This window comes from Pleurodeles waltl, chromosome 12 (genome assembly GCF_031143425.1).
Source record: "Pleurodeles waltl isolate 20211129_DDA chromosome 12, aPleWal1.hap1.20221129, whole genome shotgun sequence".
NCBI lineage: Eukaryota > Metazoa > Chordata > Amphibia > Caudata > Salamandridae > Pleurodeles > Pleurodeles waltl.
The window spans coordinates 247,802,204-247,819,476 of NC_090451.1; the positions used below are offsets into that span (position 1 = coordinate 247,802,204).

General features: G+C 44.9%; 1 protein-coding gene across 1 annotated transcript in view; it reads left to right on the forward strand.

Annotated features, from left to right (window-relative positions):
- Positions 1-17,273, forward strand: part of ABCC12 (ATP binding cassette subfamily C member 12) — a 599,698-nt gene that overhangs the window by 81,255 nt on the left and 501,170 nt on the right. Inside the window, exons 3-4 of the mRNA XM_069217731.1 lie at positions 9,410-9,568; positions 13,865-14,012. Of these exons, the coding sequence (XP_069073832.1) occupies positions 9,410-9,568; positions 13,865-14,012 (307 nt within the window). The remainder of the gene's footprint in view (positions 1-9,409; positions 9,569-13,864; positions 14,013-17,273) is intronic.

Consider the following 17,273-nt stretch of genomic DNA (forward strand, 5'->3'; position numbering starts at 1 on the left):
TAATCCACCGCCCCAATATTTTTTCTGTTTTTTAATCCTTGCATCTAGTAGGCTTTCTGCTCCGGGAAGTGGAATGGGGGTAATTGCCCCATCTGCCCACCGGTGGGCAAAACAACTTTGTCCCCATTTATTTACCCCCACCCTCTTTTTCTGATTTTTCTTTTTTCCCTAGTGCCTAGTGGTTTCTGCCACCTGGGGGGCAGATCGGCCTAATCAAAATAGGCTGATATGCCCCCAAGGTGGGCAGAAATGACCTAATGTAGATTTTGCACCCTCCAGAGGAGCGACCCTTGCTTAACGGGTCGCTCCCCTTGTGTGAAAATGGCGCCAAAAAAAATCTCTGGTGTCTAGTGGTTTCTGCCCCTCTTGGGGACAGATTGGCATAAGAAAAAGAGGCCGATCTGCCCCCAAGGTGGGCAGAAATGGCCCAAAATAAAAGTGCCTCCAGGGGAGCGCCCCTCGCCTAAGGGTCACTCCTCATCTGTAAAAAAATAAAAAATAAAAAAAAACCTGATGCCCAATGGTTTCTGCCCCCCTTCGGCTCAGATAGGCCTAATTAAAATAGGCCAATCTGCCCCCCTTGGGCGCAGAAATGGCTTAAAATAAATTTGCCCCCCAGGGGAGCGCCCCTTGCCTAAGGGGTTGCCCCCTCACGTGAAATTGAACTGAAAAAAAAATTGTTGGTGTCTAGTGGTTTCTGCCCCTTTCAGAGGCATAATGGCCTAATAAAAATTAGCCGAAATGGCCTAAAAACAATCTGCCCCCAGAGGAGCGACCCTTGTCTAAGGGGTCGCTCCCTACGTGTAGAAAATAACTTTAAAAAATGATCCCTGGTGTTTAGTGGCTTCTGCTCCCTCTGGGGGCAGATTGGCCTAATTAAAATAGGCAGATCTGCCTCCAGGGGCAGCAGAAAAGGCCTTATAAAAAATGCCCACCTGGGGAGCGACCCTTGGTTAAAGGCGGGGTGAGGGGTCAGGGTGGAAGGGGAAGCGATTCTCCTTCCATCCCTGCCCAGGAGAGGGGGGAGGGAGGCCCACGGGGAACGCTAGTGCTCCCCCGTGGGCCGGGTGCAGGACGCAATGGTTACGTCCCCGCCACTGAGTAGTGCTGCTGAGGATGTAACTGTTACATCCACTGCACCCAAGGGGTTAATGGAAGGTAAATATCCTGATTTTTTGTGGAATGGAGTCATAGACCACGAGAATAAATGCTTTAAAATGTTGTTGTTTTGAAGGGATACATTTCCAGATGTTGGCTGTCGTGGCTCCAGAGGAGATGTTGTACACCTGAGATAATCAGTTTCTATGCAAGATGGCTTGCATATCCTTTGCATAAGGCTTGTGTGTGTGTTTCAGGTAATCTCAGGAATCAGAAGTGTTTGCTAGTTAGAAAGAGTTTCATTTTCTGAAACATAATTTGCTGAAAATGGGTAAGGCATGGTTACCTTAATAAAATAAATGCAATAAAAATAGACTGGGAATATAGGTTTACGATTTACTGGTAATATGGTAAATTCACCTGTAATATGTTTAAAATATTTTAAATATATTCCTTACTTTTCATATAAAAACATACTTCACCTTTAATATTTGTATTTATTATAATTGGCTCACCCTCAGTATTACGGGTTCGTATAATTATTATGATTAAAACACATTTTTAGCCCTTTACTTTCAGTGGCGGCTGGTTAGGCAAGGAAGAGGGGGATGGGCCATACATGCGCACTCAGTCATACCCATGCATTCACATGCACCCACACCAATTCACAAGACATACTCACAAATACACATACATGCATTCATACATACACACTCCCACACAAGCATCACACATTGAAAAACATAAACTTACTGACAACAGCATCACTGGAAAGAGGACTGAGTGGTTCCTGACGACTGAGGCTACCTTTTACTCCTAGTAGCTAATCTTAGGTCAGCCAATGAGAGGATGCGGCAGTCCTGTGCCCATCTCAAAGTGGGATAAGGTCAATGAGACTGCTGACCCCACTCTGTGATGAGGTGTCAGTGATAGACAATCAGCCCAGGGCACTTCAGGGCTTAAAGCTGCAGCACCAAGGTCGGAGGCTATTAGTGATGTGACCGCTCATCATGAGGGGGAGGACCTCAAGGAAATTTGCTGAGCTGAGGAGGTCACACCCACTGGTCTGTGACACCTTCAACTGAGCAAAGTTCCTCTCAGGCAGGCGCATGCGCCTTATTGACCTGAACATAAAGAGTTTGTCAAGCTGACCTTTGCTCAGCTTGACAGACACTCTTTAGGTCTGCAGAAAGGTAGAGGGGCGGAGGCCCTCCACCCTTCAAGGATGGGCCATCGCTGTTCACCAGGCTGTTCTTTGTACAATTAGAACACTAGTACCATATAGTAAGTGTTGTTACAGTAGGAACACATGATTAGAGACATATAATGGCTGAGCACATAAATATTATTTCAGAATTTGTATTTCAGTTGATTGACAGGAAGTCTGAATGCCTATTCACGAGTTACAAGCACTAACAATTCAGACTGTTCTCACAGAATTATGAATTCCAGAATTATGATTTTTATGAAAAATAAACCTAATTTTAATGTGGGACATGGCCTTTGGGATTTGGTCAGTCAAAATGATGATTGATCTCATTCTCCATGACTCTTTGTTCTTTTGATCTCTAAGTTTTTCGAAAAACTGATACAATATCCAATTTAAGTGATGCTAAACTCTTTGTGAAATAGAGCGTTTTGTCACATAGTGATAACTTAACATTTTAATTCATGTCATCCAAGAGAAGGAGTTCTTCAACTTAAGGAATTGAATTTCTATGGGAAACACTGATTAAATTAAAGTTAATTTTTATAATTTTGCATCTTTATCAGAGATTGTATATGGTGGCATATTTTATTTTACATGTCAAAGTGCAGCACCACACAACACTGATGGAGCATTTTGCACATCCTGAAAGTTCCAATGCACTCTCCCACACTCACTGTTCATAACTCCACCTCATAGTTGCCCACTCCCACTTTCAGAGCAGCCCACTGTGACAGCATCCAACAGTTGACCCTCTCATACCTACACTCACCAGCCACTGACCACTCAATGCTCCACACTCTCATACACTCTCCTCAACACCCACTCACTCCCCAACATGTCACAGAAATCTGGGACCTGCAGTACGATGGACCTGCTGTTCCTCACTGAGACCTAGCTGAATGCTGCAAGTGCCCAAACATTGCCACATCAATCCCTACCTGCAACAAGATCACCAGGCAGGACAGATGGCACAGGCCAGAAGACAGACTTGCATCATCCTCAAGGACGCCATTAGATCCAGCACTTTTACCACCAACACATGAATGAATGAATTGCCATTTATACAGCACAACAGCTGCTTACAATAAAAGTATCTCATTGCTTACCAACGTTGTGACCCATCCTTCTTCTAAACATCCCTAAATTTGAAAGTCTTCAAACCTGATTTGAATAGTGATTCTGATTTGATCTCCCTCAGCTCTTTCAGCAGGGACGTCCCCACAACATTGAACACTTGTAGTTCAAACTGCACATTACAGCCAAATTCACCCTGACTTGTGCTCAGCATATCAGGACTACCAACAACTTTGCCAACACCATTGCAGACTTTGTCCTACTGCTCATATTAGACTTCAGCGCCTTCATCCTCATTTGAGCCCAGAACTTCCACCAGGAAGTCAGCACAGACCCGAACTCAACAACACTACCAGAAGACCTCTAAAATCTAGGCCTCACCCTGTGTGTGAAAGCACTCACACTCCCCTGGAGACACCCTGGATTTAATCTTCATCTCCTTTGACAATATATTGGTCGACAAGCTAACACAGATCACTTGGGCAGATCATGGAATGGTCAAGTTCAGCATCCCCATCCCACAAAACCTCAGATCAAGTACCTCCAAACTAACCTGCCAAAACTGAAACACCACCCCAGAGGAAGACGGGGCTGCAGGACTTATGACATACCAACCTGAAAACAGCAGCAACCTGCCCAAATCCATCAACAACTTCAACCACTGGATCACCACCTGCACCAACAACCTGGATCCTCTCAAAGCCCAGCATAGCTGCAAGTTCCAGAACACAAGCTAGTTGGTACAAGAAGGAACTCAAGATGACAAAACACCACTACAAACAACTGGAACACAAATGGAGATTGAGTCAAGACCTTACAGACAAGAATTTCTTTAAATGTGCCCTGAGAGACTCTACCACCAACAGATCCAAATTATCAAACAAACTGTGCTTACAGACTGCATCAACACCAACATCAACAGCAGTAAAAAGATCTTCGCCATTGTGAAAGATTTCACTTCATCAGTGGCCACCCCCAACAGTATCATCCCCTCTCAGTACCTCTGCAAATCCTCTAACTATTCTTCTACAGCAAAATAATGCCCATATACATCAACTATGAATCTTAACCAGACCAGACCGGCCTCACAACTCGACTCCCATTTCAGTCAAAGATTTGACCCTGACCATGTGGCCCACAATCTCCACGGATGAAACCTTGCCTTACCCCACACCTTCATCATAAGTCTTCAATCTATCAGTGAAGCACTCACCTACACCATGAATGCCTCCATTTCATCTGCCACCTTCCTGGACTTATGGAAACACGCCATTGTCCTCTCCTTGCTCAAGAAACCCACCACGGATCCATCAACACTCAGCAACTAAGCCACCACCATCTTCTCAACATCACACATTCCTAATTCAGACCCACCACAGTAGGAGAACAGCCCTCATTGTCGCCCCACACAGCATCCACATGACCCGGACTATAGGAGACATGGCTGGTCTCATTCTGCTGGACATTTCTGCTGCATTCAGTACTGTAGCCCATCCCACCCTCATCCAAAGTCTGCACAAGACTGTAATCCAAGGACTTGCTCTTCATTGGATGTGCTTCTTCTTTCCTGGCAGGACACAGGTAATCAGTCTGGCCCTCTATACCTCAGACACCAGCAACCTCATCTGTGAAGTACTGCAAAGATCATCCCTTAGTGTGACCATCTTCACTTGCAAGCACCATCCACATCTATGACATCAACATCCTCTCATGATCAAAGTCACTGATTGGATGAAGACCAACTGTCTCAAACTGAATGCTGACAAGACAGAAGTCATGGTCTTCGGCAATAAAACCTCTATGTGGAATTCCACCAAGTGGCTGGCAAAAGTAGGGCCCACACCCACCGCCCACGCCAGGAACTTTGTAATCATCATTAACAGAAAAAGTATCATCACCACCCAAGTCAATGTCATCACAGTCTCTTGCTTCCACCCCCTGAAGATGCTGAGCAAAATCTTCAAATGACTCCAGACCAGTACTGGCAAAACTGTTAATCATGCCCTTTTTACTAGCAAGCCGGACTACAGTAACACCCTCTATTCTCTAAACAGCAACCAAATGGCAAGATGTCAACAAATCATTCAGAACTCAGTAACCAGAATCTATCTCAGCTTCCCACAGTGTACTGACATCACACCCAAGCTTAAGGACCTCCACTAACTCCCTATACACAAAGGCTCACAATTCACACTCCTCATTCACACCTTCAAGGCACTACACAACTGTGGCTAAGCCCACCTTAATAGCCATATCTATTTTCAGAAAGCATCCAGACTCCTCTGCTTGGCAAACTCCAACTTGCCTATATACCTCTGATAGAACCAGATCCTGCAGTCGGGCTTTCTCCTAGTTGCTCCTAAAGCGCACTAGAGACCAAGGAAGATTTTTTTTTTTTAAATAAAAGGGCGGGGGTATGACCATACCCCCACACCAAAGAAATGGGGCCAAAGTTGTTCTGCCTTCCAGTGGGGGACGATGGGGCAATTAACCCCAATCCACACCCCAGGGGGCAGAAAGTCTACTAGATGCCAGGGAATTAAAAAAAAAAACATATGGGGTGGCGGCTACCAACCAGTATGGGCCTGGTTTTGCCCCCACTCCAGCTGAAGGGGGTAACAGTCTTTCATCTATCCCTGGCACAGTAAAACATCTAATCCCACTGCAAGCAAGAGGACGTTTGATTATTTTGGGTTTTGGTTTTACATTTGGGCCACGAGAGCTTGGCTAACTCTCAAAATTGTCCCACTTGGAATGGTGAGGGCTGCACTTTTTGGACTTTGGGACGCTGCCATGTAGAAAAATTCACAAGATCTATACACATCTGAAAACTAAACATCTGGGTGAATCCAGGGTGGTGTGCTCCAAATGCACCCCACACAATTTGTTTACCCACAATGCCCTGCAAACTTTGCTGGAAATCACACATTTTTCTCACACTTTTTTTTATGGAACCTTCCGGAATCTGCAGGAATCCACAAAATTCCTACTACCCAGCATTGTCTCATCTATACCAATAAAAATTCTGCTCCACTTGTCAGCCTAAAAATGATTTTTTTCAAACTGCTCTTTTGAACCCGCTTTGGTTCCCTCTCAAATGTTTTTGGCTCTTCCTTGTCACAGGCACTTGGCCCACCCACACAAGAAAGGTATCATTTTTACCGAGAGACTGAGGGGAACATTGAGTGATAGGAACTTTGTGTCTATTGTTAAAAAATGCACAGGTTTGGTAGGTTTCCCTAGGTGCCGCCTGAGCTAGAGGCCAAATTCCAAAACTAGGCACTTTGCAAAAAACAGCTCTGTTTTCTTTGGGAAAATGTGATGTGTCCACGTTGTGTTTTGGGGCAATTCCTGCCACGGGCGCTGGGCCTACCCACACAAGTGAGGTACAGTTTTTATCAGGAGACTCGGGGGAGTGCTGGGTGGAAGGAAATTTGTGGCTCCTCTCAGATTCCAGAACTTTCTATCACCAAAATATGAGGAAAAAGTGTTTTTTGTCAAATTATGAGGTTTGCAAAGGATTCTGGGTAACAGAGCCTGGTGAGAGTCCCCCAAGTCACCCCATCTTGGATTTCAAGATTTCATACACCCACATGCCTGACACAGCAATCACACCGGCTGACGGGGTGTATGGACTGGCATTTGGCTAGCAGTGTGCATAGTGACCTGCAGGCAGCAATCACTACTCACGCACCACCAGCCAAGCACCAGCTCACACACACCAACAACCGAGTGCCAGCTCACACTTACCGTCAGCCAATCGCCAGTCCATGCACACCGCCAACAAAGCACCAGTCCACGCACATTGCCATCACATTTTAACAAAAAAGAAAACAAAAACCAATTGTAAGTAAATGTAAAACTGCAAGCACAGCAGCTCTAACTAAGTACATCACACTAATGCCAACTGTGAATCTGAACAAAAACATAAAATGACACAGGCCAGACAATGCCATGGGTGCCCCCAAAAACTCTCTTGTGTATTATACACCATAAAACATGCAGGCTCCCATGCCCAGATTTAAAAGGACAATCAGGGCAGTGCATACGACTCATTCTGCATGCCTTTTTTCATACAGACTCTTCATCTCTTACAGAGGTTGTGTTTTTTTGGGCGTGGGAGGATTTAATCAACAAAGTGTTGATCTTTCAATCTAGCTACATCCTCCACCACTCCAACACTAGTAACACTTGCCTTTTCCACTACCAGAAGGCTGTCTATCACAGACTCCTGAAACTGAACAAAAGCCATCTTCGACTCTGGAGAACAATCCTTGAACACAACAAAAACATTAAAGGTTGCTAAAGGGAAGATATAGATAGCCATCTTCTTATACTAAATGTAAGCCCTTCAAACACTAAATGTAAGCCCTTCAAACAGCAGTGTAAGGTTCCAACTTCTGATCTACTCTATCTACACCACCCATGCGCTTCTTGTAGTCTAAAATACACCCAGGTTTGCACACTTCAGCAACCTGACCCCAAACAGTCACAGGTGAAGTACTTTAATCGTGGATGGTAGTCAACATGTAGACATCCCTCCTGTCTTCAAATTGCACAGCTAGCAGCACAGCAACGTCTTCCTTATCAAGCCCATCAAAAAAGTTAAATCCAAAAACATCATCTCATCCAGATATATGGGAGTCCACCGGGTTGCTCTAGAGTGGGTCCTAAGTCTGGCACTGCTGTCCCTCATATATTGTTCAGCAGACAAATTAGTCTGTTCGACAGTCTCATTCAAAAATACATTGCCCATAAACAACTGAAAAAAATTAATAGGAGAAATGTTTTCAGTATGCACTGTATTCACAGGATTGGCCCGTTTGTGACTGTAAAAAAAGCAATTTGGGATGTACAAAGCCCAAACTGCAATTTGGTAATTTTTACCAAATCACGATTTAGGTTTGCAATTCGGTATTAGAAAGGGGCGTGTTCCTAATACCTAATCATCTGAAAGGCATGTACAAATGTTTTGCGATCAAAACGAGGTTGCAAAACATTCACAATTTACCTCCAATGAAAGGTTGGTGGTAACCCATTCGTAAATTGGAAGGGATCCCCAGAGTACCCCATCCCTATTGTGAATGGCTGGGAAGATATTTTTTAAGAGCAGGCAGTGGTCCCAAGGATCACTGTCTACTCTTTAAAAAAATGAAACTTAAACGTTTCATTTTTTTTTTTTCTTTTTAAACGCATCATTTTTTTTAAAAGCAATCTCAGAGATGGTGGTCTGCTGACCCCAGCAGGCCACCATCCCTGTGATTTTTGCAATTCCCAATGGGTCACAAATTGCGACCTTCCCTCATTATTATTCATGAGGTAGGGTTATTTGCGACCCACTGGGAATGGCAAAAGAAACTCAATGGAGTTTCGTACACTTGGAATTGCGATTTTCTAAATACGATTCACATGGAATCGCAATCAGGAAATCGCAATTTCTAATGTATGTACATGTGGCCCAACCTTTACCACCTATATTGAGTCGGGGATGAATAGAATGTTTCAAATTGTATAGATGAATTCTGTGTATGAGACATAAAGGGCTCACTTACTTGGACTGTGGTGAGGAAGACAGATGAGGTAGGCCGTAAGAGACAATATGGTAAAATCACTGGAGCTAGAGACCAGGTAAAGTCCTTTGAAAGAGTATGTTTTATGAAACCCATGTGACTGTCTCAAATACATAGAAGGCAGGCTTCCAACAAAGATAAAGTCTGAATGTGCTCTCTTCAAAAGTGTGCTAGAAACTCACCAGGATGACAGCTTATGTGTATTATACTTGTAACAAATAGTGCTCAAAAGACAACACTGACTAACAATGCCAACAGACTAAAACTTTATTATCTCTTGGCCTTTGAAAGAGCCTATTATGTTTCAATAAATCATCCTGGAATGATATTGCCCAATGCACACAGTGCAAAATTGCTGTCTCACTTATTTGATAGATTTGATTAAGTCCATGAGAGTCTCAAAGGTGATTACTTCGGTAGAGATCATACTAATCTTTTTGTCATTTTGTCTTACCAGGCCCGCTTCTCTGAACCCCATAGATGATGCTGGATTGTTCTCCTTCACCACATTTTCATGGATTACATATCTTATGATAAAAGGATACAAAAAACACCTGACTGCAGAAGATATGCCACCATTGTCCTGCTATGACAGTTCGGATGTAAATGCAAAAAGGTATAATGGGGAACACATTTTGAGATAGGAATGTAAGGGTGCAGTAAATAATTCACTAGACCGCTGACCGCAAGTACAACTGCTGGCAGTTTTCCGCATGGAAAATGGCGGAATGCCACCAGCAGTCGTAATACAGCGGTCGGAGGACCGCCATGCTGGAGGTCTTTTGGCGCTCTTACCTGCTGAAGTCGTAATGAGTCCCATAATCTGTTTCTTCTCATGAAAAATGATTTCCCTTGAAAAACATTTCCGTCACTGATACCCCATTGAAAAGGGGGAATTTAGGTGCATTATCGCATACTTACTACCCAACTTAAACTGGGTGTTTTCCAGTGTAAATTAAAAAGTGTGAGGAAAAATGTCAAAGTGTACAACAATATCATGTTTCATGAAGGTGTTTCAAGAAGAAAGGTTTTCACTTAGAAAAGAGGTTTCTATGAAAAGTAAAAACTTAATAAGACCTAGGTGCATTATACCTTTCAACTGCAAAAACTCTACTATCGAACCACAGTCATAGAGTTAGGTGCCATAAGCCTAGACCCTCTAAATGGGTACCTTGTTCTGCAGATTTGCATTTGTGTGTTTATTGTTGTGAGCTAATAGGTTCAGCCTCCTGAAGAATGAATGTAGTACTTCAACCACTTCTCAATGGTTTGTATTCCTAACCATCCATTAACCTGTAAGCTAACCTCCTCTCTGATGCACTAACATGGTTCCCCACCATGCTGAGAAACAAACACTGAACCAATGTGAACATTTTGTCTTTTGGATGGATATCTTCAGCAGCAACTCCTACTTTAAGAATTTTCAATGCTCTCGAACATTGGCCCTGACAGCAATGTAAAATACTATCTCCTCTTCAGTCTGCCTCTGCTCTCTGCTACCATTCAGAAGTATTTTCTGCACACAAATGGCACCAGAACAAGGTTTAAGCAGCCCTTGTGTCAATAGATGTGTTGAAGGGCTAGCACTCCACTGTCATCATCAGTCAGTCAATGTTCCTGTCCAAGATTATTGAAATAAGCTCTCCTACTGTGGACGATGTTTAGAAAATCACTGGCTGGATAGGCTCTTGAAAAAATAGGTAAAACACGTCCCGGTTCATCAGTAACCTAGAAAAAGATTAACAGAACACAAAACAAAAGTTATTAAAAAACTGACCTGACATTTTTCAATATCTATATATTTTGTATGCTTATATGTTTTTTTCCTTCTTGGTCAGCAGACACAACAAACAGATTACACTAAAGTTAATGCTTCTAGTCTTGTTACGCTCTGTACTTTTCAAACAATACCTTTTTGTTATGTGACTCCCTTTATCATTCATCAGACACTCTTTCTAGTATTTTAATGCAAAAACCTTGTAGACTGTGTTCTACGTTCTGTTGTATTCTAAGGTTTTGAGCTATGCAAACTTGAAATTGTGGAAAAGTATATATTCTCCAACACTTGCATGAAGGACATTTAGACCCTGGTGGAGGTCTGTACCAGCCCCTGGGTGACCAGTCTCCCATAATACCTGCTTTGTCTTTGGGGATTTTTATTAAGTGCTGCCGTTGATAAAATGGCATGATGTGAGGGACACAGTTGGGTGAGGGGAGAGGAAAGGAGGGAAGCATGCTGGATTGCCTGAGGGTAACATGCAGTCCTTCCTTGGGCTGTTCTTTTTAGGGAATCACTCACCTCCACATTTAGGGTCTCATTACGAGTTTAGCAGGTCATCGGTCCACCAGAAGCATGGGTAGAGACTGCTGCACAGCTGGAGGTCTCCCTCCAGGCCCTATTACAATGTTTCCACCAGGTTGACTGGTGGAACCCTTCATATTAGGAGGTTTCCCCTGGTCAGTCCAGTGAAAACAGTGCAGCGACATTGGCCTCGGCTCCTCAGGGAGCTGATGACAATGCTGTTGCACAGAGGGTGTCTGTCCCCAGCACCAGCGAAATGTGCAATGTCTGCCGTGGCAGACAGAGTACACACTGAGGGTGCTGGGGAGGGAGGCCAATGCACTGCCCACAACATGCTCGTGGGCAGAGTAGGGGACCCCCATAAGGCCCTCAGCACTGCCTTTCCGCCAGCTTTTTTATGGCTGGGACCCTGCCATGAAAAGGCTGGCAGAGAGGGAAGTTGTGATCAGCACAGTGGTGCTGAACTCAGCGCCGCCGTGGCTGACCACGACTTCGACCACTGGCAACCCATCAGGAACTGCCATTGTCGTAATCTGGCGGTCAGACCACTAGGAGTGCGGCGTTCGGACCGCCACGCGAGTTGGCAGTTTCATGACCACCAAACTCATAATGACGCCCTTAGTAATGGAATTGATCGGGCCTCCTTCACAACCATCTCCTAATGGGGCCTATCTGATATCTGTCATTCAAAATTAGCTAATGTTTTCTCTCTGGATGTCAGATATTGTATTTGTGTTAATCAAGTTTGACTGAAAAAACTCAGGTACCTGTATTCAAGATGTCAAGTTGAGGTTTACACTCACAGGCCCCTTTTTATACCTTTCCAACATTACTTTCAATGTTATTGGATCTTCATCAACTTGACATCACAAGAAACAAGGAGGAACTGTGTGTTCGTATCAAACTCCTAGCCCGTCCCCTCACTACTTGTGTTTCCTTTATCCTGAAATGTACCTGGACATACACTACCAAGCCAGAAGCGCCTTGTCAGAGATGGAACCCTACCACAGTCTTCCATATTAGTAAATTATCATTACTGGAAATAGTCAGGTGTAGGTTAGGGTTTAAAGTTTTCCCTCTAAGACACCCACAACCAAACCACGAATGAACTAACAACTCATGGAAATGTAAACTTGTGATGAAGTTCTCTCTTCCTCCGGAATTTGGCTTCAGTTGAACTGTACATAGATCTAAAGTGCAAAGCTTTATTAAGTGTCAAAAAGCAGTGCGTGCCCCTCTCCTCTGTGGAAAAGGCACAGGACATTTCAGCTCAACTCACATTTTTTCTAAAATGCAAAAATGCCATGAACATCTCGTTTGCCATCAGACATTTTCACTATCCTTGCAGTCACAAAAATAATGCTGCAGTATTGAAAACGACATTACACATGCTTACTAACCAGGGCACTGCCTACGAGATCTTCAAAGGAAAGCTATCCTCTTTGAGACTAGATAAAGTGTAACAGGGCTGAGACAGTTCCAATAAAGACAAGCATGTTCAGTCAGAGTAGGAATTAAATTGAAAAAATGCAACACTTTAAAAGCAGCTTTAGATGTAAAAATAAGTGTACAGTAAAAAAGGATAAAGGTATTTAAATGAAATAAATTAAGAGACAAAAGCATATTATACATAGTTAATAACTGATTGTGAACAGTGCTGTTCCTATTTTTAATTATGAGCATGGAGGATTGTTAGGCTCCCACCAATGTTTTGATGTTGGCTAGCTGATTGAGAGCACCGGAAAATGACAATATACACACAGCTCTATCTCTGGGTCTAGGGTTAGGGTTTGTTGGTTTCTTAACATGTGGATATTTCACAACTCGCAGATGCTAGTCACACCAGCCCAATGCCCCAGGACCAGACATAAAAGATTTTGGTATTTAGGGGGAAGAAATGAGTTTGATCCTCGAAGAAAGTTGGCAAATTGAAAACAAAGGGCTACGTTTACCTAAGTGCACCTATTCTGTGTTAACAGTTGCACTCTCCTAAAAAAAGGAACACTAATTTGTTAACTCTTCAAGACAGGGCAGAGCTTCGAAATACAGGGAGGGGTTGATGCTTCGTTACTGAGTTGTCAGACACATAAACCTCCTACAAACACATGCCTTCTGCACCTAAGAGCTCAGTGATTAGGACGAGCTCAGGTGTAAGGTTCTGAGAATGTAATGCTCTGTGACATTGAAAGATTGTTTCGAATTTTGTAGCGTCTTCAGTCACGGTAGAGATTTTGTATATCCGACTTTGGTGACTCTTTTATTGATCCTGTCAGAGCCAGCTCGTCAAGCTGCACTCTAGGTAACTAGCAAAGTTATTTGATCTACTGTGACCTCTCAAAATTATTTCAAGAACCACCAACTCACTCATTACCATTGAACTGTAAACTTTGAAACTGAATTCTGTGTACTATGTATGTTACTGCGGCCTGCATTCCCTCTGTCTGTCATGAAAGCAAGTGAACAAGAATAAATGTAAATGACACCGATGAGATGATAGATTTTGTCAAACTGGTCTTCATTAGTACAGAAAGAGTGGCACATTCACCTTCACGTTGTAGTATTTCTAGATCTTTAATTGAACCGGCATTAAACTACCTCTGTTATTTACAGACTCAAGGCTTTTTGGGATGAAGAGGTTAAAAAGGAAGGCCCAGCAAAAGCTTCTTTGGGTCGTGCTGTCTTAAAGTTCCAAAGAACGAGATTGTTGATGGATCTGGTTGCAACTATTTTATGTGTCATGTGTTCTGCGTTGGGACCAGTAAGTTATGATCCAACTTTCATATTTCTTGCCCACTGAGAATGTACACAAAGACCATGCATCTTTTATGAGGTCTGTTCTTTTTCAGTTGCCAGCGTGCGTCAGAATGTTACTAGTTACATCAGCATGTTGGTAATTCACTTTCATTCCTTTGGCATTTATTGTTCTGTAAATATTCACTATTTAATTTGTTATTAAAAAGTAAATAGCAGCTTAAATGGGATCACGCTGAAATTGAAAATTAATGTGATAATTCTGCAAAGTACACCAAGTCCTCAGCAGTGTCTAGTAAATCCATGAGCACATGTAATTCTTTTTAAGTGTATTTGAGAGTATTTGTGGTTTTCTAAGAATTAAAATGTATTCACTAAAAGATTCACCCTGGACTTAACTTACCCTACAGACAGCATTCCTCATTACACCAACTTGTCACAGCCTTGGGGGGCAGTCCTTACTAGGAAATAGGCAACAAAGCTTGCCTTTTATATATTACAAAATAGTGTTGACCCCTCCTCTGGTGCTAAGGAAATAAATACCTTAATTCTCATCTGGAGATCATGTTCTACTACTCATACAGAACTACAGTAGCCAAAGACACAGATGACACAAGAGGGAGAGAACTGATGAATTTAATAGGGAATCATTGAGACTCGCGATAAGAACCATTATGAGTAAGTAAAAACACACCATCACTTAGGGCCATATGTACGAACACATTTTCCCATAGACACAGAATGGGCAAAACTGCTTGCTACATCTGGCCCTTAGTGTTTCTTCCACATCACCACTTAATCAATCTGAGAAAAGGCCCCTTTTTGCATGGTCAGATCCCATTCTTTTGCTCAATTCTATTGCTGGCTTGTAGGCTCTGCACTGAAGCACTGCTGTCCTGTGGCCGGTGCATGTGCTCTGACTTCTAAAAATTTTAACATTAACTAATCCCTGATTGGCATATTTAACATTTAACATGTCAGACTGGCCTACAGTGCAATCAGGCATTGCCTGAGGAGTTGGCCTGACTGATCAGTGTGTAGGCTGTCTTTTTATTTGTTTGTGGGTCTGTTTTATGGTTTGATGGGCTGGTTTTTACTTGTTGAGTTCCATGTTATTAACACAATCATTGCTTGCAACAAGCTCAAATCTATGCAGACTTCCATACCTTCAAAAATACTAATACAGAGTGTCTTTACATAATCAAAACTGCCCCAGTTTGCAAACATGGACCACTTTTTAGCTATGCAATCCACTTATGGGGGCCACTTTTATTTGGTGCTCAGGCTTACTTTGTGTCCTACTATGACTGTGTCTGTAAGGCCATAGTATATGGTGTAGTACCTACACCTGTGACATGGAAAGCTAAACGTCACCTGTGGGCTACTGCACTTATTGTGACATCCACTAGTGAGGCAAATGAAAAGATGACTTCAGTCTTACTTTGTGTAGCCTGCCAGTAGCTGCTTGAATCCTGTCTCTAAAACATCACCCTTTTGAAGGAAAGGGAAACCTGATTTTAAATATTAAATAAGTCGCCCATGGGGGCATGGGCGAACGAGGCAAGATGTCGGACGCATAGGCGCGCGGCTCCGACAGGGCCTGCTATTTGATCCTGCTGAACGGCCCTACCGGGGACCTAGCGGGATAATCCACTTGGTTCAGGAGAGTGTGACCCGGCGGGGAGCAGCGGAGCCCGAATCTCTCTCCCCTGATCCATCTGGTGCGGCGATTGGGGAGTGGTCTTGGCATGCACCGGGCTCGACTTTGGAGCCGCGGCCTCGGGTTGAGCGGGGCGCCCGGCGGGGAAGGCAAGAAGAGCCCGCGGCATGCGGCGGGCCCCCCCGAGGCCGTCGCCGTGAACTGGGCCGTGCTGAGGGGCTGCTCGGGACCTGCCCCTGGCCTCATCCTTGTTGGAGCTGCCCCGCTGACCTCGGGGCTGTGGAGGCGGCGGTTGGAGCTCCGGTCCTGGGTGCACCAAGTAGGTGAGCGGCGGCCGAGGAGCGGGACCCGATTTGGACTGCGGGTGCCCCCAGGGCTGACGGAGGGAGTCCCTGGCGCCTATTGAAGTGCGGCTGGGACCCCTTGGGGGATCGAGGGGCGCCCCCCCCTGCAGTGAGGGGATCCACTGCCAGGCTCTCCCGACCTCCCCAAGAGAGTGGACATACTGGAGCAGTGTGGCGGAGGCGGCCTGAGCTGGATGGGCAACGGCCGAGTCTGGTGCCAGGGAGAGACAGGCGAGCCTATGCTGGGGGCCTGATGGCCGCTCCGGGGCGCTGACCCCACCACGAGGACTTATGCCACACCGTGGCAACGCCACACATGCGGAGCGGATGGGGAGCTGGCGGCGGACCCCCAAAAACAACCTGCAATGACACACTGAGTGGACAGAGAGTGTACCGGGTTCGTGGGCATCGGTGGAGGGAGAACCCTTTGGTCAAGAGAACGGTGGCTAAGACATCAGCAGGCCCTATAGGAGTGTACCACGAACGTCGAGATCCGAGGCCTACAGCAGAGGGGGCCCGCTCTGAACGGGTACTTAAAACCACAAAGCAGCGTCTTGCAGATGCCATCCAGAGCCCGGAATAAAGGCAAAATGACGAGTCGCAGAGCCCCAACAGAGCGGGGCGGAGAGCACAGTGGGATCCCAACCACCCAACAGTGCAAGCTACACTTGAAAAAATACTAGGTGCCATTGAAGACACCAAAACAACCCTGCCACATGATATCAACCAGGTGGCGGTGGACGTGGGCCTCCTGAGAGCGGACCACCAAAAGTTAACAGACAGAGTCCGAGAGGCAGAAAACACACTGATGGAAATTGCTCCAAAACATGAGAACCTGGCAGCCACGATAACCGACCTGACCGACTGAGTCCTGTGCCTGGAGAGGAGGGCAGAGGACGCGGAGAGGATAAATCGCAGGAACAACGTGCGGGTGGTTGGACTACCGGAAGGCACAGAAGGAAAGAACATGGTGGGGTTCCTGGAGGAGTGGATGCGTACATTGGTGGCTCCCGAAAGCTTGACCCCATTTTTCTCCCTGGAACACGTGCACCGGGTACCCTCGAGGCCCCTAGAGCCGGGAGGACCGCCCCAGGTGGTGGTGGCCAAGCTGCTGCACTACAGAGACAGAGACGCCCTTCTCCAATGTGCCAGAGAGGCTGGACCCTTCAGGGTAGCGAATGGGGAGGTGACGCTGTTCCCAGATTTCACGCTGGATGTACAAACCAAGCGGGCTTCCTTCCTGACGGTGAAGAGTGCGCTTAGG